The sequence below is a fragment of the Perca flavescens genome, chromosome 8 (genome assembly GCF_004354835.1).
Source record: "Perca flavescens isolate YP-PL-M2 chromosome 8, PFLA_1.0, whole genome shotgun sequence".
NCBI lineage: Eukaryota > Metazoa > Chordata > Actinopteri > Perciformes > Percidae > Perca > Perca flavescens.
In genome coordinates, this window is record NC_041338.1 from 532304 (window position 1) to 553326 (window position 21023).

Sequence of the window (21023 nt, forward strand, 5' to 3'; positions counted from 1 at the left end):
CCAATCACATGTATACCAGCTACAGCGCACTGCGTCATTGCCTTTACTACTTTGCTGGCCAAGCGCGCCATCCTCCTTAAATGGAAGCATGCTTCTCCTCCATCACATGACGATTGGATAAGAGAGGTATTGCAATGCATCCACCTTGAAAAAATTAGACACTCTCTTAAAGGTTCGCTGAGATCATTTCATAAAACTTGGAGCCCTATACCGACTACTATTGAAGGCCTTACCGTAATGTCAAGACCTCCTGACTAAACTTGTGGGGGGGGGGGAGGGGGGAAGACTTTTCTTCTTCTGTTTACTGTTTTATTATTTTTATATATATTTTATTTATTTATTTTATTTTTTCTATTTATTTATTTTTATTTTTTACTTGTGAGTACTACAGGTGGCCATAGGGAAGGGGGGGTTGATGGGTGTGGGTCTATATTGCTGTGTGGAACTGTTCTATTGATTTTTCTTTTCTTTCAGACACCTTGTTGCATCCTACATCTGTTGTAACACCCATTATATGTCTGCAGAAAACTTAATAAAAATAAATATAAAAAAAAAGAAAAGAAAACGCACGCAAATAAAACAGCACGCAACTAAAAGAAAACGCACGGAAATACACCACACAACAAATACAAACACAACGGAAGTGTTTCCAGGGGACACTTTTAAGTGATGCACACGTGCCTCAACCATTGGTGTTTTCCAGTACATAGACAGACCAACAACAGTTGGTCAATTTTAACCAATTTATTCATCACTAAATTCACTTCTGATAACGTTTTAGGCGAGAAATGAACTGTTGACATTTCAAATATAGGCAGTCTTGTGAAAATCGTTGCCAAATTGACAATTTGCCTCAAAGTTTTCGGAGTTGAGGAGCTCCATAAAGTGACGGGACAGCCAGCAGGCGCCTGCCGGGGATGGCAGCTCGTCGCTCGGCCAGGAATGCTCGGAGACCCCGCTCTAAGCTGGAGGTCTCTCAGACCTCTCTCGTAAATGAGAAGCTTTTATTTTGCCGTTGACGGTTCGTCGGTTTAAATATCACAACACATGTCCATCATAAGATTAAACGGGGACTTGTGGTTAACTGTCTTTTCGGAGTTAAACTCCAAAGCGCCTGCAGGCTTAACAACCTTGCGGGCTGGCTAGCCGACGCACACGCACAGTTCATTTCTCACCTAAAACGTTCTCAGAAGTGTACTTAGTGATGAATAAATTGGAGAAAATGTTTAAAATTGTCCTGTTGTTGGTCTGTCTATGTACTGGAAACACCAATGGTTGACGCATGTGTGCATCACTTAAAAGTGTCCCCTGGAAACACTTCCGTTGTGTTGTGGTGTATTTGCGTGTTTTCTTTTAGTTGCGTGCTGTGGCCTCTCAGGGCCACCGTATTCGCCGGCAGTTTTGTTGTCATTACTTAAAATTCCTCATGGGGGAGACAGAAACTATGCACTATAGCTTAAGATTTGTTTTTAAGATGGAAATATGTTGTGCTAATAACATTTTTAACAAAGCCAGGCTCTTATGGAAGTATGGAATGGATCTGGAACTTGTACTGATTTGGGAGCTGACAGAACACTTACCTCTACAGCCCTATGCACAAATGGCTCCTCACGGGATCCCTTAAAAGGACAAGACTACGGGTACGTCCCAACAAGGAGGGACAGAACAACGTCCGGTTCAGCCGAGGAGTCAAAGAGCTATCAAATAAGGGGGATGAGATTCAGTCCATGATTCTAAAGTGCAGCCATGCCTATGGCTCTAACCCTATTCTCACAGGATTAGTATTACCTGGTGACCTCTAGTCATTTGTAATAATTACAGAGGTTGCCTCTGATCTTAATCCCGTGCGAATCAGCCACGTCTGTAATTTGTCAAGTAAAAATTTGCTGATTAGAAGTGAACATATAGTACAGCTGAGGCTGATGGGAATGTCATTAGTTCTGCTCAACCCAAAGTATTAAAAAAATAAGCTAAAGTCTGTATGAACTCAGACTAATGAATTACTGTACCAAATTTCATGGCAGTTCATCTGATATTTGTCAAGACATTAAAATCAAAACCACAAACATGAACCTCATGGTGTTTCCAGGGGACAAGTGAAAACTTCATCAAAGAGGGTCAAAGTTTAAGAAACACGGACAACACCCAAAAACAAGTTCACAGCTATTTTAATGTACAGTGTCATGGATACGCATTGCTTAGCCTCTGTGATGATTGACAGGTTGGCGTGTAGCCACAAAGTAGGGTTATTTTCCCATAGACTTCTGTAGAAACACTTCTTTTTGCAACCGGTGGAGTTGCCCCCTACTGAATAATAGATAGAATGCAGGTTTAAGGCACGGAAGCTTCGTCCATTATTTTACAGTCTGTGTTGCCAATCCATTTAGTGGATGTTGAGATATTTCACTTGTTCAAGTGAAAACTTTGATCTGCTAATAGCACTAGGATTATCATTGTAGGTTATCCTCCATAAAAGGGACCATAAAAGCCTTCATAAACATTCATGGCAATCCATTTAACAGTTGTAGAGATATTTCAGCATGGACCAAAGTGTTGCTGGGCCGACTGACTGACAAACAAATAACATATCACAAGGCTGGGATGAGAAGCCCACTGGGTTACTTATTTTGAATTGTCAACAAATCTACCTCCATAAACCATTTCATATGGTTACAAAACCCAAACATTCAAGATAATACTGTAATAAGTGAACACAGAAACAAGATGGTGGCTTTCTAAGTAACAACAAATGGTACAGAAATGTAAAAACTAGGTTTGTGGTCATTCAGAAACAGTGTCATCCTTAAATATTGTATCCATCAGAGAGCACTGGCAATTCTACACTATAAAATGTACCACTTCTTTATCTTATCTCTCTTCTCTTTTTACTTAAAAAATGTAATGGTGCATATCAAGATTGTTTGTTAATGTTAAAGAAAATACTATTGGTCAATATATCATTACCTGACTATTTAAACTCTGAATATCAATATCAGTATTGGTGTCAAAAAGCCAGTGTAGGTCGTGCTAAAGTCTGATTGTTCAAATGTTTTATATATGATTCAGGATCCTTGCAGTCTCATACTCTAAGAGAAGTCTTTTCTTATTGAAGCACGGTTTGTAATCGGGGTCGCAATCAAGCGAGTCCTCGATGTCACTACTTGAAGAATGACTGGAGTAAAGAGTGTTCAGATCAAAAGAGGAATCTGCATCTTCTTCCTCATCCTCCCTCCTGTCCTCATCATTGCTGACTTGTACCACAGGATCTACATTTCTGGTGGAGGACCTTCGTTTTGTCACTCTGTAACACTCCTGAGTGCTCAGTCTGTGGAGAGTCACATAAGGCTGGAGCAGCTTGGACTGCAGCAGCACAGCCTGACTTGGCAGGGATAACCTCAGCTGTGCTCTGAGGACTCTGCTGGTCTCAGAACTGACGGTTGGGCAATTGGAGTTGGAGGTAGAGGAGACGACAGTGGAGCATGGTAGGGTCTTTGATTGAAAAGGAGTGATGTTGAGTGTGTGAGCATGAGGTTTGACGGAGTTCTGAGGGACAACTTGGCGAGATAATTCAGGTGATAAAGGGACTGACGATAGAGTCCCTGATTGAGCAGTATAGGTAAAACCTTCTGGAAACCCAGAGACATTGAAGTCACGTAAGGGCGAAGTCATCCTAAAGGTAGTTGGGGCCTTTTTGAACTGCTCAGCTAATGGGTTTTGACTGAATCCGTCCAGAGCCTGTGAATGTCTGGTGGTAGTACGAGCCCGTCGGAACTTTCTTGAAAGTTTGGAAAAAAGACGTTGAGTTGGTGGTTGACAGCTGGCTGAGGTAGATGCATCATGAGATGAAGGAGCTGTTTGCACTTTGTAAGTTTTGTTCAGGGGATTTGTTGGGGCCACAGTGTCTGATTGGTCAAACGTGAAGTCTTTCATTGTTCCTCGAGGTATGGTATTGTTCTTTGACACATAGCGGCATGGAGAAGTTAGTACCCAAGGACAGGAAGCAGAATCTGCCCTTTCGTTACTAGACATGGTGCAGTGATTTGGAGCTACTTGATGTGGTTTAAAGTTAGGGTAGATCCTTCCGACGGAGGCAATGTCTATCAGCCGGACCACTGGCGACAACAGGATGGGCAGCTGAGTGTCTCTGGATGAAGAGGGCTGTGGTAGAAGTTTTGTTTGAGAAGCATCACTTGCTGATCCAGGCTTCTGCTCATCTTCAGGGTTTGCTTGTTTAGATGCCTGAGATGAGGTCTGTGAAGATGGATGCTGTTGGTCAGAGGGGCACGGGATGAGGTCAGAGGGCGTAAGGTCTTGTGATGATGTGGTGGACGAGGACGAGTGAAACAGTGGGGGAGAGGAAGAAACATTGGCCTGAAGCAGCAGCTCTTCAGAGCACTCGTCGGGACACTCCTGCAGGATGCTCTTCACCCATCGTTGGTGTTTAGAGCAGAACTGAGGGGAGGAGGAAGCCTCCTGACCACCTTCATTGCTCCTCTGACTGATTTCCTCTTTTTCCTTGTCAATGGCGTCTTCATCCATCCTCTTGACTACCTCACCATCCTCTTCTGTTTGTTGATGTTTGCTAACACCTGAAACATTGTCATCCTTCAACAAAAGAGGGTTGTCTTTGGACACAACTTGATCAGCCGCCTCTCCTCCACGAAAAACCTCTGGCTGTAACTGTGGGAGAGTCTTGGCTTCCAGTGACTTGAGGAGAGCCTTTGAAGAGCTGACATGCCGAGCAGACTTTGAGAGTTGAGAGCTCTCCATTCCATTCGTTCCATTTGCTGAGGACTGAGAAATCCTGCCCGGATGACAGGAAGCAACATCTAAAAAAGAACAGAAAGGTAATGCATTTTGAGTAACAAATGCAGAGCTGCAAAGATTAAATCGATTCAATGATTAGTTGTCCACTATTAAATTAATCGGCAGCAATTTTGCTAATTGATTAATTGGTTTGAGTCATTTTCTAGGAATTCTCTGATGCCACCTTCTTAAATGTGAACATTTTCTAGTTTATTCACTCCTCTATGACAGTAAACTGCATATATTTTTTTTTTTAAACATACAGAACAGACAAACACAACCGAACAAGAACAACAACCCTCTCCCACCCCCCACCCTCTGTGGTCTCGAGGAAAGAAAACAAACAAACAAAAATAGGAATCAGAAATAAACTGAATATCTTAACTACCAACTTGGTACTCTAATTTAATTTCTGTTTGCTCACATGTTTTATGTCAAGCATTTTGCTCACATGTTCATATTTTTCAGGAATTATCCAGACAATAATGCCCTCTGAGGTGCCCTTATATTGGAAAATAGGGGATGAGATGCCTTGTCCATTACTTTCATACATCAAGACACATTGTGTCATGGAATTACAGTACGTCCACTGAGTCCATCACTTTCTGTATTTTCTGTTTCTTTTAAAGTACTCCGTATGCAATCGAATGAAACTGCCATTAAAAACATAAAAAAACTGCAAAGACATTTTTTTTTTCTCTATACACATATGAAGTGAGCTTGCATGTTATTTGTATTTCTTACCACAGTGCAGCAGTTTCTTTAGAGTTGTTGCTATGTTCGTGGAGTCAGAGGTAATGACTTCCAACAACAGCTTCTCCTCCTCAGTCGCAGGGTTTTCTTGCTTCAGTATCTAGTTCAAAAAATGCAATCAATGAGAAATCAATATCATGATATCAGAGGCAATTCAAGTGTTGTCATTTTTACAGCCTTTTGTGTTCTCAGGAGTTTGTGACCACTAGTGGTGCTATGAAGCAAAGTTTTGATGAGCGGGCCTCCAGAACATGTGTTTTGGTGAGAAACACTGAATGTAAAAATGACGCTACAAGAAAACCCTCCAGGGTACCTTAAAGATATAGTAAGGGATGTTAATCCACTACACTTTTTGTCAAATTCAGTAAATATCTCCTCTCGGTCACATAGCTTTGTTTTGGGCAACACCCCAACCCAACAGCAAGCAAAGATTAAAGCGCACACTACCACACACCTTATCAATGTAGGTATCTCCTGGTAACACAGTCTCCAGCTGGTGTAGGTAGTGCAGCAGTCGGTCCTCTACTTTCTGGGCATAATGTTCACCATACTGCTCCTCCATCTGATTCTGAAAGACAACAAGCACTTAACATGTCACCTGGATACACCCCTCCATCAGACTTTCTGTAATTTGCATACAGTTAAGTACTTTGAGTTTAATTACACATTCCAAAATCTAGAAAGTAAAGGTCTCAAGGTTAAGTGTAATTAAGAAGTATAAGTTGTGTTGCATCATTTTGTGTAATAAGAGCTTGTTTAATTTAGAAGAAAAGAAGAAGAAACTTTTATTATCCGTCACATACAAATTGTATGGTATAACGTAGTCGGCAGTGCTTCTCAAAGTCCGGACCAAACGGCAAGTCAATCTGGACCAGCCCCATACCTTGTGTTATGGATACAATACCTTATGAAGTGTAACTTTTTTTTCTTTTTCCTTAAATAAATTGTTAGTAATGTCTATACATGAAAGAAATTGTCAAAAACCTTGAAAAAGGTGACAAAAACATTCAAAGAGGGGACAAAAATGTCAAAAAGCGAGAAAAAACAACAACTTTGAAATAAGGCGGGAAAATGCCAGACAAAAAATGAGAAAAATGTTTAAAAGATGCAAAAATGTCCTTTTACTCTAGCAGCTAAGAATACTTCTGTACTTTTACTAAATGAAGCTCAAAAATGGGCCGCATGTTTTGTTGTGGTTGCCAATTGTTCCCGACCTCTGACCTGGAATAAAGATCAGATGCGGACCTTTGAGCGATGTGTTTGAGACAGGGGTGATCTAGGATCTAGGACACTGATACAGGGCCAGATGTACTGTATGAATGCTTTTCCACCCACTTCAGGCGTATTTGTATCGCAACGTGTGCATAAAAGCATGGCGAGGTACGTACAAACAGGCCACACTGAGGTAAAAGAGCAGATTGTCGCGGGAACTGAAAATGGCACATTGCGTTTTTCTGTGTCATGCATATGTATTCATGGGAGGGTGGAGGGGAAAGTGGGAGTTTCCCATAAAGAGATGGGAGGGAAAGCGTAAAGTGCGCCTAATTATGTATTCTGCAGTACGTACAAAAACGCCCGTGAAAGCGTGCCTCTATTTTGCAGTGAAAATTCTCCGCCTCTTATAAGCAGTTGTAAACCAGGAAGTGGGTTTCCTGGCATATGCCTCCTGGTGAAATGGCGGCAGTAATCCCAGCAAGACCAAGACATAGGACAAGCAGACGAGCTGCCACAAGGATCACACTTTATCAGTTGAGTGAACACAAAATCATTAAGCGTTAGAGATTAAGCAGCCATGCAATATTACAGTTACTGGAAAAAAATCAAAGATGACATCATATCTCTGACTCAGCAGCTGTTAAACTCTTCGCTACATTACAAATATTGTCATCAGGATCATTTCAAACGGTCCTAGCATCAGCAGTGAGAATATGGCAGTCTGCACTCAGCTGTATCATAGCACCAGGACTTAACACTTTGCTACAGCGCACTAGTCTATACATACATTTCATCACCACTAATGCCGAAATAACACACATCAAGCAGGATTTCTTTGACATCGGCCATTCAATTGCGCTTTTAAATGTGCGCAATCTACGGTATAGTGGGCGGAGAAAGGCGCTGATTACCCGATGAACCGGATGTTTGGTGAATACGACGTAAGCTGAAGTATCACAGTGTGCACTTTCTGTGGGTTGGCCACGGCGCTGATAACACTACTTTTGCAAATGTACGTACATCTGGCCCTCAGTGCCTTGCAAGTGTTTTTTACCATGTTCTGACATTTTATAGACCAAAAGATTAATAGAGAAATAACCAGCAAAATTAATCAATAATGAAAATAATTGTTAGTTGAAGCCCTAGTTTACGGTTCGGCCCAGTAAACTTTAATAAGTGCCAGAGGATTCCAATTCCACTCCAACAGTTCCCACAAAGTTTATAGCTTACAGAATTATAGAGTTTATTAGATGTAGTTGACCATAAATGCAAAGCATGTATTACTCCTCATTAAATCATTTTTTGAGTACGGACTATGGACAGGCCTACATTTAAATGGTATTTAAAAATGTGGATCAGCACTGCACCCTGCTGGATAGCACAGTTAGGGGCTGAGAGAGAAAACAGCAACCCACTGGGAGAATACATGACAATGATACAAATTGCATTTTCAAATCTTCTGATGCCCTTCCAGCCCCGCTGAATGATGCTATACATCACCACATACGGAGGACAAGTCAATGTGAACATGTCAAATGACAAAATTGGGCCCTTTAAACTCATTCTGGCAGTTACTTCTACTGTTATTAGACAATGTGGTGAAGTAAACTAACCTTAATATAATCTTCAAGTTTGTCCTTGTCCATAGCAAGGGCCTGTGCCAGAGCCTTGAAGTCCACGTGGTTCTTCCTCATCAGGAACATTTCATGTTGGCTCTGTGCAAGACAAAAGGACACAAAACATCGGTAACAAATGAGTAAGCTTTTCATATAAGCAGTAGTTAGGCACGGGCATCAACCAAAGGTCACTCTCTCGCCTCCAACTGGCTCAGAATGCAGCAGCTGGGACGACATCCCATCACCAATCCGGGCTTTGCTCCATTTGCTTCCCCGTTCATTTTAGAATTGATTTTAAGATTTTACGGATCCCTTTTAAAGCACACCTGGGTCTGGCTCCAGTTCGCTGAACCACACTTTTTTTAAATCACTTGTTAAAGCCCATTTTTTAAAGAAATAATAGCTATACTGTATACATAACAATATCCAGGCAGCCATTTTAATTGTGTCCTCTAATATTCATCCATTTAAATAAGTGGCTGCTATTTATTCTACAATATTATCAGGTCATGGAGTTCATATGCCCCGAGAAGATTTTAAAGACTTAAAAATGTACAGAATAGATTGTTCCAGAGTTGGACACTTACACATTGATCTTGGTATTGAGGTAGTTTACTTGGGAAGAACTTGCTGATTTTAAACACAGTATCAACCATTCCTCTGCCCTCCCTGAGCATCCACATAATGAACTGGATGGGGAGACAATAAGACAGAGAGAGAGAGAGAGATGGAGATCAACATAAAGTGTGAAACAGAAAAAAATATATAGAAACACAACCAATAATTACCTGCAGATGGAACATAAGCGTGAGTTATGCTTCGGTGTTAAATCTACACCGTTGCTACGTACAGTACAGAAGCTAATAGCTGTCACTCTCTCACTTTCTCCCTCGCTCTACCACACACACACACACACACACACACACACACACACACACACACACACACACACACACACACACACACACACACACACACACACACACACACACACACACACACACACACACACACACACACACACACACACACACACACACACACACCTGTGTCGAGCCTCCCCAGAGCCATAAATCAAGCTTAAGTCAAATGATGAAAGCGACCACTACTCATCTCCATACCATGGTCTTGAGGCCAAACATGATCTTCATGTGTTTGATGGGAGCCACCAGTCTGGGTAGAAGTGTGTAAGTGGCTTCCAGAAAGCCCATCACTCTCTCAAAGTGCTCCATGTCCCTGGTCTTCACGGTGGAATAGACCCGGGCAGAGGCAACACGCAGCCTCCAGGAATCTTCAAGGCTCAGAGGCTGGGAGTCCACATCGGGCCAGTTGGAAGGGTCCACAACTGTAAAGAACCAAAATAAAGCAGGTCACATCCGCTCGGGATTTACTTTCATTGAAACTGTCAAAAGCAGTGTTTTCCTAGGTTAGTGGAAGACTTAGGTGCACATACAGTGCTGCTCATAAATTGATGAACCCATGCTAAAGTGGACTAAAAAGAGGAATAAAAAAATCATCTTTTGGAAATTGATCTTAATGCATTAGATACAAAAATGATGAAAAATCCAACCCTTAAGGACATGTTATTTATGTTAGATTCCCATAGAGGCAGGCAGGCTCCAGGATACTATGCATCCTGATAAAGTTCCCTTGGCCTTTGGGATTAAAATAGACCCCCACATCATCACATACCCTGTACCACTGTATTTGGCGTGGGGGGATATCTAATTCAATTATTTTTAGGCACCGACTAGTCTCGCATTGCCAGACCATATTTGAAATGGCGTGTTCGATCTTCATCTGCAGTTCTACTATATTCGCAACTGTTTGCAATCATTTAAATGACGCAAAATGATAGATTTGACGTAATAGATAAGTTAACTGGGTAGTAATATAATAAACCAACCTTCCTGTATATCGATCATCTGGTGAGCCCAGACATACTCTATGATCCACAGCGGGAACTTTGGGAAATCCTCCAAACATTTGTCGGCAGCAGGCTGCAGCTCCACTCCTTCCATCAGATGCTCAGTGTACCTCAGACCGCCGGGGAAAGCACCGGCTATCGGCCCGCTCATCCTTTTTCAACTCCCATTCATGAATGGGCTGCCAAATACACACACACACACAGCTGGACATGTACCGGCAAGTTACGGATGTCCCCGTTCTGGGACCGTTTGGTTAGTTTTGAAAAATGTTACAAATTACTTCCTTGTCCAACTGACTGGCCTTCAAAATAAAGTTTTCTGTGTGCTCTGATAACTACGTGCACAACACGTGTGGACATTTATTGTGAAGTTTACATTGTTGACCTGGAACTAGTTAGACAGAGCCGTGAACATCTCTTCCCCTGTTTCTTTCACCTTCAGTCCTGAATATTTGGTCCTTTTCAGTTAGCATGAAGGCGCACACGTTAGTGTAAGGTAACGGAACTCTGCAACCTCTTTAAATGTGCCACTACTACGCTTAGTAGCTACGCTAAGTAGCTAGTAGCGTATTCCAAATAACTGCACCAACATGCTAACGACTGTGGGCTTGAGCTGTTGTTGAATATGCGCGTATGCAGTGTGCATGTTTCGGAGCACCTGCGTATCCCGTCGGCGATGTGATGTGATGTGATGTGATGTGATGTGTTGGACTGTCAAAAGTACGGAGGAAGCGCTGTGCCAAACTAACCGCAAATGTTTTGTGTTAACAGGTGAAAAAAAACAATAACAAATATATAAATATATATATATATATATATATATATATATATATATATATATATATATATAATATATATTAATATATATAAATATATATATATATAAGGACTATGTAGCTGCAGCAATTTAAATGTATTAGTATTTTTTTTTTTCTTGGGGCATTTCCGCCTTTAATGGATAGGAGGGAGTGGGGGGAAGACGTGCAGTAAAACCATCACAGGTCGGACTCGAACCCTTGACTTTCTGCATCGAGGAATAAACCTCTGCATGTGTGCGCTCGCTCTACCAACTGACAAATTCGGCAAAAAAGTGTGTTGATACACCTGTTGACAGACTTCTATTTTACTTTACGTTTATTATTTGTCTTTCCACACACACACTTTTGGATAGGGCTGAAACTAACGATTGTTGTAATTGATATCGATAATATTAATTGCTTAGTTGTTTGGTCTATAAAATGTTCGAAAATTGTGAAAAATGTCGATCGGTATTGTCCAAAGCCCAAGATGACATCCTCAAATGTCTTGTTTTGTCCACAACTCCGAGATATTCAGTTTATTGTCACAGAGGAGAGAAGAACCTAGAAATCATTGACATCTAAAAAGCTGGAATCAGAGATTTTTTGATCATATTAGTTGGGGATTCATTTAAAAATCAACAACTAATCAATTCATCTTTGCAGCTCAATTTTGGACACATAGTGTATCAAGCATTGGGGCATGATTGGGCCTGAACAAATATGCCATTGTCATCAAAGCAGGAATCTCATAAAATCTCAAAATGTGCCATTGGGTCTTAACGCCACAGGGTTAAGACTTTAACTAAATGTCCTTTTGTATCATTTTTCCTACAGCGCCGTGCGTCACCCCGCTTTCATGTGATATGTCATCCCACCTTCAGCTCTACCATGAACGCAAAATCGTGTGTGTTCCTGCTCCAGCGCTCCAGGATGGGGTTCAGACTTTGTTCGTCCAAAGGGCCTCGCTGCGGTGTCGGGCCGAGATTAACAGTACTGACTCCTGCTTGTCCTCCAAACATCTCGCCCCGGTCGCCTGTACCCTGCAGTCGCTCTTACTCCAGCAGCATCAAGGTGCGCCCCTATCTTCAGTACATGAAACGCAAGCTCATACCCCCTCCCTGTCCTCCATACAGTCATGTGTGCCAGGTAGGCGACCCAGTGCTGCGTTCACATGCGGCCGCTGTTGACCCTGCGTCGATAACAGATCCTGAGATCCAACAGGTCATCGACACTTTGGTGAAAGTGATGCGGAAACTTGAGTGCGTGGGACTGAGTGCGCCTCAGATTGGGGTACCACTCCGCATCCTGGCCCTGGAATATCCCGAGAAGATGCTGAAAGAGAGTTTGCCTGCATCGAGGGAGGCCCGTGGTCTTTCCGTCCAGCCCCTGAGGATCTTTGTCAACCCCCAGCTGAGGGTCCTCGATGGACGGCCCGTGCTCTTTCAGGAGGCCTGTGAGAGCATCTCAGGCTTCTCTGCCACAGTTCCACGCTACCTGTCCGTGGAAGTGTCTGGTATGGACGTTTATAGCTTAATCCTGTGTTTTTGTGACTTCTAAATCATTTTGTGCCAAAATCTCATTTGCTGAGACTGTTCAGCCTATGAAAAACTAAGAACATTGAGTAAAATTTGGCTTTGTATTTCATCTAAAACATGAAAAATAAAATAAAAAAGGGCTTTCAGCTGAACACACATTAGGTTCATTGTCAGATACATCAAAGGGCAATTTCTGATGCATTTCTGTATTTTGTTCTTGTCCCTCTACATGCTCACCCTTCAGGTCTGAATGAGAAGGGGGAAGCAGTCACGTGGCAGGCCAGTGGCTGGCCAGCTCGTATCCTCCAGCACGAGATGGACCACCTGGATGGGGTCCTCTACATCGACCGTATGGACAGCAAGACCTTCATCAACATCAACTGGCAGGCACACAATGAATAGAAGATCCTTGGGACAGAGCATACACGTTTACATAAGAATCTCTAAATCTGATCACATGCAATGATTTGATTTAAGTTTTACTCAACTCCGATTAACCTAAATTGTCTTGATGAAAAGCTTCTACATTTGCTGTTTTGAGCACGTGGTGTCTGCTTCATCTTTCATGTGAAAAATCTTGTGGCTTGCGGAAAGTGATACATTTTGGTTTCTGGTTCTGGTTGGAATAATAGCTCGATGTCAGGATCATTGTGAACTGAAAATCCATCACTGGCAGTGAAGTTTCTGGGAATGGCAGAAGCTGCAGGGCCGAAACCCCAAAGAAATGATGTTGCAGTATGTCACATTAAAGTGTAAGCCAATAGAGCCATGTTCTGTAGCCCTCAGGTCTATGTTTAATGAATAAAGAGGCTTATATGTTCATTATAAAAAGAGTAGAATCATAAACGTCTGCCACCATCTCGATGAATTAATACAACTAAAATGGAGCAAAGGAGATTGCCCATTTTTCTCAATGACTTCCTTTTGTTCAACTTGTAAAACTGGTCATTCTACTGGTTTTACATGTGAATGGAGAAATGGATGGAGCGTGAACCTAATCAAGTTTGGACATGAGACATGAGCAGGCATGACCCAGGAAAAACACAAGTAACAGCTGAAATATATATATATATATGTATATATATATATATATATATACTGTATATATATTTTACTGTTTAGATTTTCATGGATCTGTCTTTATGCTTAGGACATTTAAACTGTTTCTGTGTCATTGTGAGTTGACTGAAAAGTCTGCATTATATTGCAAGAGCAAGTAAGGGAGGATGACACCACAACATCACAATGTTCTGAAATGGTTCAGTAGTCTGGTCACTTTGCATCTAGGTTTTCACCTTTCTGCATGTCAATCTCCATGACTTTTATGTCCATAAAGAGTATTTGTCAGAATTTTCATTTATTTTGTAAGCATGGCATTTCCAAAACACTAAATGTGTAATACTAAATGAACATTAGGGGACAGTTTGGCCTTGGGCCACACAGCAAGCCATTAAATTATCCAACTACTGTTCTTTCACTCAGCTTAAAAAGGACATTTTCCCTAGAAAGCTAAACTTCTGATTAATAGGTCAAATGCATACCACCCCTTGTGTTTAAAAGAAAGTAGTTTTTTCTCTAAAACTGAAAACCTGTAAAAAAAAAAAAAAAAAAAAAAATACTCCTAACCGAAATAAATGTTTTAGGGCTGAAACGATTAGTCAAGTTGGTTAACAGAAAAATAATATGCAACATTTTTGATAATCCATTAATTACAAAAATTCTGTGTCCATAGTTTTTAAGACTGTTGGTTGGACCAAGAAAGCAATTTAAATGGACACTTTATGAACCATTGATCAAAAATAATTGGCGCATTAATGGATGTTGAAAATCATTAGTCTCAGCCCTAGCTCGTTTTCACAGGAGACCTCTGGCTCGCCCATGTGGGCTGAGTCCTTGGCAGCGGCCCGGGTTTGAGTCTGGGCCGCGGCCCTTTGCTGAATGTTGTCATCCCGCTTTCTCCCCTTTCCTGTCTTTGAACTATCCTAGCAATCAGAGGCCATAAAAGCCCCAAAAAAAGAATCTATATAAATAAATAAATACAAAAAGAGAGAGCCAAATGGCATGGCATTATTGGACAGGACAGTTTAAGACAGGAAAGTGTGTGTGGGGGAGAGAGAGTCAGAATCGAACCCGGCCCGCTGCGGCAAGGACAGAACCTCTGTACAGAGGGCACATGCTCAACCAGGTGAGCTACCGGGGCGCCCCAAACCTTTGGACTGTTAATGTTATGAAAGGCCTTATGATTCATTAATATATTAAATGTGAGTTATACTGGTACATACTTAACTCCAGTGTCACCAAAGTAAGTTGCTTATGTATTATAAAACACATTAAACACAGACACACAGCGTTTTGACCTTTTTTTTGTTTTTTACTCCAGTCTGTGTGCAGGCAACACATACAGATGAAAACAAACTTCTTTGTGCTTCACATTAAATTACATTTAAGTGAACCAAGAGCACAAACTAATCACAACTTACAAGTCTCAACAATACATAACATGTTCATAATGCTGGTAATGGTAAAGATGGCCACGTACAGAATAACTAGAGGCAGGTTCAGCCCAGACAAAATGTTTTTTTAAACTGAAAAAGCGGATGCGTTGAACACCCTGCTGTGTGCTCGGTGCACTGCCTTTTTATTACGAGTTTCCATACTCGTTGCTGATTGGGTAACATCTCTGACACAGCCACAAAGTGAGAGAAGACATAGCTCAAAGCTCGTTGCACACTTTCACACCTTTCTGAGGAAACATGTCCTTTAACCCGGGACGTTTTGAGATTGAACGTGCCCATGATGACAGAGTGATGAGAGTCTCAGAAAGGAGGACCAAAATAGAAAAATTGGAGCACACTCAATACTGCATTTCAGTAGTGTCAAGGCAACATTTGAATTTAGATACATTTCACTTGATTAAAAAAAAAAAGATTTCTGTTTCCAGTACGCATATTTAAGGCACTGTGATTTTGCTAGCTGTGCCTCATTAGTGCAATACCTTTCAAATACAAATCACACAGAAGACGACTGGTCAAAAGTTTGGCCACAGGTGCACACAACAGGATTTCTGTACCAACAATCGCTACAATACTCATTTCCACAATATCTGCACAGAACCAGGGGCTTTCTGAAGCAGGCCCTCCCACAGGAGCACACTCCCAGTGGCTTGATCTTGTGGTGATTTTGGCAGAAGTCTATCTCTCTGCAGGAACCAGAGTGGAAGACGCCGCAGCTGAGACACAGGACCTGGGGATCCAGCTGGGCGAGGTCGCAGCAGCCATGGTAGCTGATTGGATGATGAGATGGAATTATTGACTTAGGGTCATCACGCAGAGATAGGGAGGACATTGCTGCGCTGCTGCTGGTGAGAGTTGGCGATGCGCTCATATCACTCACCCTGAGGCTCCCATCCTGTGGCAACAATTCTTTCATCTCTTCGGTGGTATTGTCAGGGTAGGGAAGAATGCAGTGGCCCTCTATGTAGCAACGCTGGAACAAGGCACAGGTAATGTTGTGCAAGGCTTTGCATTCAACACAGACTGACGGAGGGCAACGAAGAGAAGATTGGAGACAGCTGCAAAGGTGGTTGGCTTCAGCCTCGCTCCCGCAAAGCCCCATTGCTTCTCCCTGCAGACTGCGTGACTGCGAGTCCGCTTCATCAAACCTAGACTCCTCCCAGGAACGTCTGCTTTGCCGCCCGCTGGCCGAGGAGCTTCTGGTAATCACCGATTCCAGTGGCGTAGTCTTAGTCAGCTGGCAGTTGAGTGTAGAGATGCAGACGTTGTCTCTAGCGGAGAGGGCGCTGGATGAGGAGGACAAGGACCGGACTCCGTTGCTGTGTGTTTTGGCAGCAGAGGGTGATGCGCTGCTTGGCGTCACCCAGGTTAAAGAGCGCGGACTCTCGTCATCGTTAACAACCGGCTCCCTCCGCCCCCCGTTAACATGCTCGTCTGTGTACAGATCCACTTCTCCATCAAACGGCTCCATCAGTGGCTGGTTGACATCCAGAGTCTTCTTGGTGTTGTCCAGGGCCACCTGTTGACATGCATGGACAATGAATTCTCAACTATTTCAATGCATTTCCTGTTTACTAGGATGAGATCCTGTTGATGCTGTGTTCAGTTCATTCTGCTGTTCCCCAACAGTGGTGTAGGGCTAAGTATCAAACCTCAATCCTTTTTTGGTACTGACTGAAATGTGGCCACAGCAGTGAGATTTTAAAACTGTAATACTCAAAGATTAGGAGGGCTGGGTATGTCAAACAATACAGAGAGAAGGTTTGGTTCCAGGGACATCCAAGCAAAATATAAAATCATTCAAAGATGCAGTTAGCACTGCTTGCTCTTGAGGGAATTACTGTAATTGTTGAAATTGTTGTAAATTATTATTAGTGTTTTACTAATAATTTACTAATAATAATTTACTAATAATTATTAGTAGTAGTAAATTATAGAGTGTGGTCTAGACCTAGATCTGTAAAGTGTCTCGAGATAACTCTTGTTATGATTTGATACTATAAATAAAATTGAATTAGCAAGATTTCTGTTGCATTTTATGAGCCTAGAAGCCCATCTAAACTGGATTTATATTTCAAAAGTATAGGAGACAGATAATATTAGCAAGGCTACTCAGTAAATGAGACTCACAGATGTGGAAGGAAATGTATTCAACACCAAACTGTAGAGTTGCAAAGATTAAACGATTAGTCGTTGCGTGATATTGGTAAGTATGGGTAAGCCAATCAGAGGCAGAGTAAGGCAGAGTAAGGCGGGACATGCTTTCGCCATCCTAGGAAGCACAAATTCGCAAACTGTAGCAGGTTTGTAATAGACCAGGGATCTTTAATGATTTTTAGGCCAAGGACCCCTTACCTGAAAGAGAGACAGAGTTGGGCCTACAATAAGGTGAAGGACGGCCTAAAGCCTTTACACATACCTTTTTGTGGTGCATACAATATTAAGCTATTAAAATAATTATTGACATTCATACATTTATACATCATGTTTTAGTGTTAAACATACATGAAGCACAGTAAATCCTTAAGCTTAACTAGATCTGTGCATGAATACCTTACCGTCATCAATGTGTAAATTTAAAAACTAATCACAAATAGGCCGATTTATCTTTGCTAATAATATCTTGGACTCATGTTTATGTATATTTTATTTTATGATTAAACAATAACTTGGGGCCCCTGCAGTAACTCTGAGGACCCCCTAAGGGTCCCAGACCTCCACTTCTATAATAGACAATACAAGCTAATATTGTCATGACGATAAAGAAACGATATGTTGTGCAGCCCTAGTTCACTTTCACTCAAAATCACCACAGCTGAGCAGTTTGACGAAGCCCTAGCTGAACACAACCGTATGTGTCAACATATTTATGACACTTTGTCACCTCTTCGTTCAGACACACATCCCATCGTCTATGTGGGATGTGTGTCTGAACAAATAATTTGGCATCTTTGGAAACTTTGAGATCTCCAATAGAATAAAAACAATGTCTGGCAGCACAGCATGAGTTTGTAATGACTGACCCACCGGATGGGTTGGCTTAGTGGGGCTGCAAAAGAGGAAAAGCATTCCATCTCCACAAAACAGGTGTTATAGATTCCCATGATTGATAGAGGAATTAGCCCAATGCCAGGCAGACATACCTGTACGCCGTTTCCTCTCCGCCTCTCCCTGACCACGCTCAGCTCCCACTGGGCCTCGCCAACGTGCTTCCCCAGAGCCGTCTGAAGGAGGCGACACTCGCAGCGGGCGAGGAAGAAGGCACACGACAAGCCCAGGAGTTTCTCCAGAGAGGCAGAACTGACTCTGGCCGAAGGCAGACGGAGCTGCTCGTGCCGAGACGAGCTGGGCTGGTATCCTAGCAGGCCAAAGAGTTTCTCAATCTGTGGCATCGACAGCACCGGTTTGATATAGTGGGTGAACATACCAGAGTACATCTAGGACACAAAAGACAAGATTTTGTCTGTCACGTCCAAAAGTAAAACTTCTGAGTGTTTAACACTGGATTTTTATTCTTGTCAGAGTTGGAAAAAAAAACATTGGACTTGTAAATAGTATGTGGATAAAAAAACAAAACATGTATGGAGCTGGTGGGACTTCAGGGTTCCCCCCGAATGTACTGCAAGCCTAGTGGCCCACCGGGCCAAAGTTGCACCCCACCAGGCCTAGGCCACTGGGAGTTATTTTTTTTAATGTATTTCAAGATGTTTTTTAAAACTACAGTTACAGTTTGGTTGGAAACTTAGATGTAGTCATATTTTTTAAATCTCCAGTTAGCTTTTAGCTCTGATTTAATGTAGAGCCTTCTGGAATCCGTCTTACAGCTTATTTAAACTCTCCATTTTGCGATTACTTCCATGGATCTGTGATCACAGAAACTATTGGGCTCCACATTAACGCTGCCATCGGTCTGGGACTGTCTGGGCCGGGCCCTTGTCACAAAAAGACACCTGTCACCGGGCAAAACAACTTTTCTGGGGGAAACCCTTGTATTGTGTACATTTTATTCTACACTTATACACGCACATTATTTTCATTCCTTTAAGTATATTTTGTTGTGACATTTTTATCTTTGCCATCTTATTTATTATTTCTAGTATATTTCTTGTATTTTCTGTACGTGTTTGAGTAAGTATGTCCTTGTAACTTGCTGCTGTATCAGAGTAATTTCCCAATTTGGGATTAATAAAGTCCATTCATCTATCTATCCATCCATCCATCCATCCATCCATCTAATACTTAGAAAGAAGAAACTCAGCAGTAAAATTATTTCTTAACACAAATAAAAATCAGAAATTCAATGTGCAGCTCTTTTTTCAGCCAACCTTGACTACTTTGTACTCGTCCCTCCAGGGGCCGAGGTACAGGTTTAAGGCTGCTTGCTCCAGGACCTCGAAAGCTTTAGCCAGGCCTTGCAGCCCTCCTCTGGCTCTGGCTGGCCCTGCACTGGCTGCGGTTGTTGACGCGGCTGCTGTGAGCGACTCCTCCATCACGCTCAGTGGATCCAGACCCAGGCAGTGGGTCTCCTGAGCATCTCCGTCCTTCAGCAAGCCCTCCACCTGCTTCCACAGCTCCTCATCTCTGCATGCCAGGTTGGAGCCTCGTCCCACAATTTGCTGCTCCAGACTGTGATCGTAGGTGGCCAATAGATCCCTGGCTCGGTGCCTGGAGGCGCTCATCGCTTTTATTCAGCTGAGAGTGGGACAAACAGGACATGAAAATGAAGGAGGAAACTGTGGCACGTACAGTATCTCCCCTGCTCATGAATGAACTGTTTCTACATAATTTAATTTAGCCAACACTGATCTAAACTATTATTTTTAAAGTTTATTTATTGTGCAGTATTCCCTCTTAAGAACTTTTTTTCTTAAATAAAAAGCTGGATGACATTAAGTAGGAAACTTGCATGTTAAATAATACTGGAAATGTTAAGTTAAATATTACAACATTTATCTGCATGATTTATCACAACCTACGGTAGCTTAGCGGTTTGTTTCGAGAGTAAACACACTAAAAATAATGATTACCGAAAGTGAAACTTCTGACACGTTGGCCTAGCTACTTTCGTTATGAGCCAAATACCGTGTTGGCCAAAAAACTGGCCGGTAATATATGAAATGACATCAGTCAGAGAAAAAGTAACAGTATTCAGCATCTCAGTTTGACGTTAGCATTAGCTTAACCTATTTCCACACTGACTAGCTAGTTTTGCTACCTGTTACTGTTGCGTTTTGGTCTTTTTTAATGGCGAGAAATCCACACCAAATGTTTTATAAATATGAGCAAATGTAAAACTCTCCACCTTGTTTACTCAAACAGATTATATATAAACTACAAGAAATATGCAAGCTGTTGTTCAATTCGCTTAACATACAATCACAACGATATCAGCCGCTCTCTACCGTGGGGAAAGACCCCAGGAAGTAACGCCTCATTTCCCTAGAAAAGCTCAAACATGTCATGTAAATAATAGTTTAACGTCGAATTAAAGGGCGACTCTCGATAATGTAGGTATCGCTGTGCCTCGGGTTTTAGAAGGTATGATCTTTTGCCGATCCGCAAGGAAACATTAAATTACTAGAATTATGAACGACATCTCAATCCAAAAGAAAAGTACTGGTGTCGGAGCTAAGCTAACGTTACCTAGCCGCTTCAGCTGAAAGTTTGATCAAAGTAGAAGCTCTGATTGATACACCAGATGCACACAAACTCACCTGTGTCTGGCACTTCTTCAGATGTGTATCGATTAATCAGGGAACTAAAACATGTCCTGTCACACAGGCACCGTGCAGCTGATTGTCCAGGGATAAAGTAAACATTGTCACGTGGCACGGGTTTTCCCAGACGGGTGCGCCTGG

The 21023-nt window shown here is 42.0% G+C and overlaps 3 protein-coding genes across 7 annotated transcripts; 1 reads left to right on the forward strand and 2 right to left on the reverse strand.

Moving 5' to 3' along the window:
* Positions 1–2152: 2152 nt before the first annotated feature.
* LOC114560359 (uncharacterized) lies at positions 2153–11020 on the reverse strand. Its single transcript, XM_028585675.1, has 7 exons — positions 10297–11020; positions 9512–9735; positions 8978–9079; positions 8388–8489; positions 6014–6127; positions 5551–5659; positions 2153–4829 (listed from the first exon to the last, which is right to left on the reverse strand). Exons 1-7 carry the CDS (start codon positions 10466–10468, stop codon positions 3052–3054), a joined length of 2601 nt encoding a protein of 866 aa, XP_028441476.1. The 5' UTR covers positions 10469–11020; the 3' UTR covers positions 2153–3051.
* Positions 10679–14002, forward strand: pdf (peptide deformylase, mitochondrial). 2 transcript variants are annotated; one of them, XM_028585676.1, is made up of 3 exons: positions 10679–10813; positions 11952–12630; positions 12897–14002. In XM_028585676.1, exons 2-3 carry the CDS (start codon positions 12006–12008, stop codon positions 13052–13054), a joined length of 783 nt encoding a protein of 260 aa, XP_028441477.1. In that variant the 5' UTR covers positions 10679–10813; positions 11952–12005; the 3' UTR covers positions 13055–14002. The 2 variants fall into 2 exon arrangements, with proteins under 2 accessions (XP_028441477.1, XP_028441478.1); XM_028585677.1 differs by having other exon boundaries at positions 10679–10808.
* Positions 14003–15002: 1000 nt separating this feature from the next.
* spata2l (spermatogenesis associated 2-like) lies at positions 15003–21002 on the reverse strand. Of its 4 annotated transcripts, none has more exons than XM_028585169.1 (4): positions 20880–21002; positions 19491–19857; positions 18309–18602; positions 15003–16684 (listed from the first exon to the last, which is right to left on the reverse strand). In XM_028585169.1, exons 2-4 carry the CDS (start codon positions 19842–19844, stop codon positions 15662–15664), a joined length of 1671 nt encoding a protein of 556 aa, XP_028440970.1. In that variant the 5' UTR covers positions 19845–19857; positions 20880–21002; the 3' UTR covers positions 15003–15661. The 4 variants fall into 4 exon arrangements, with proteins under 4 accessions (XP_028440970.1, XP_028440972.1, XP_028440971.1 ...); XM_028585171.1 differs by lacking the exon at positions 20880–21002 and adding an exon at positions 20809–20879; XM_028585170.1 differs by lacking the exon at positions 20880–21002 and adding an exon at positions 20540–20725.
* Between the last annotated feature and the right edge of the window lie 21 nt (positions 21003–21023).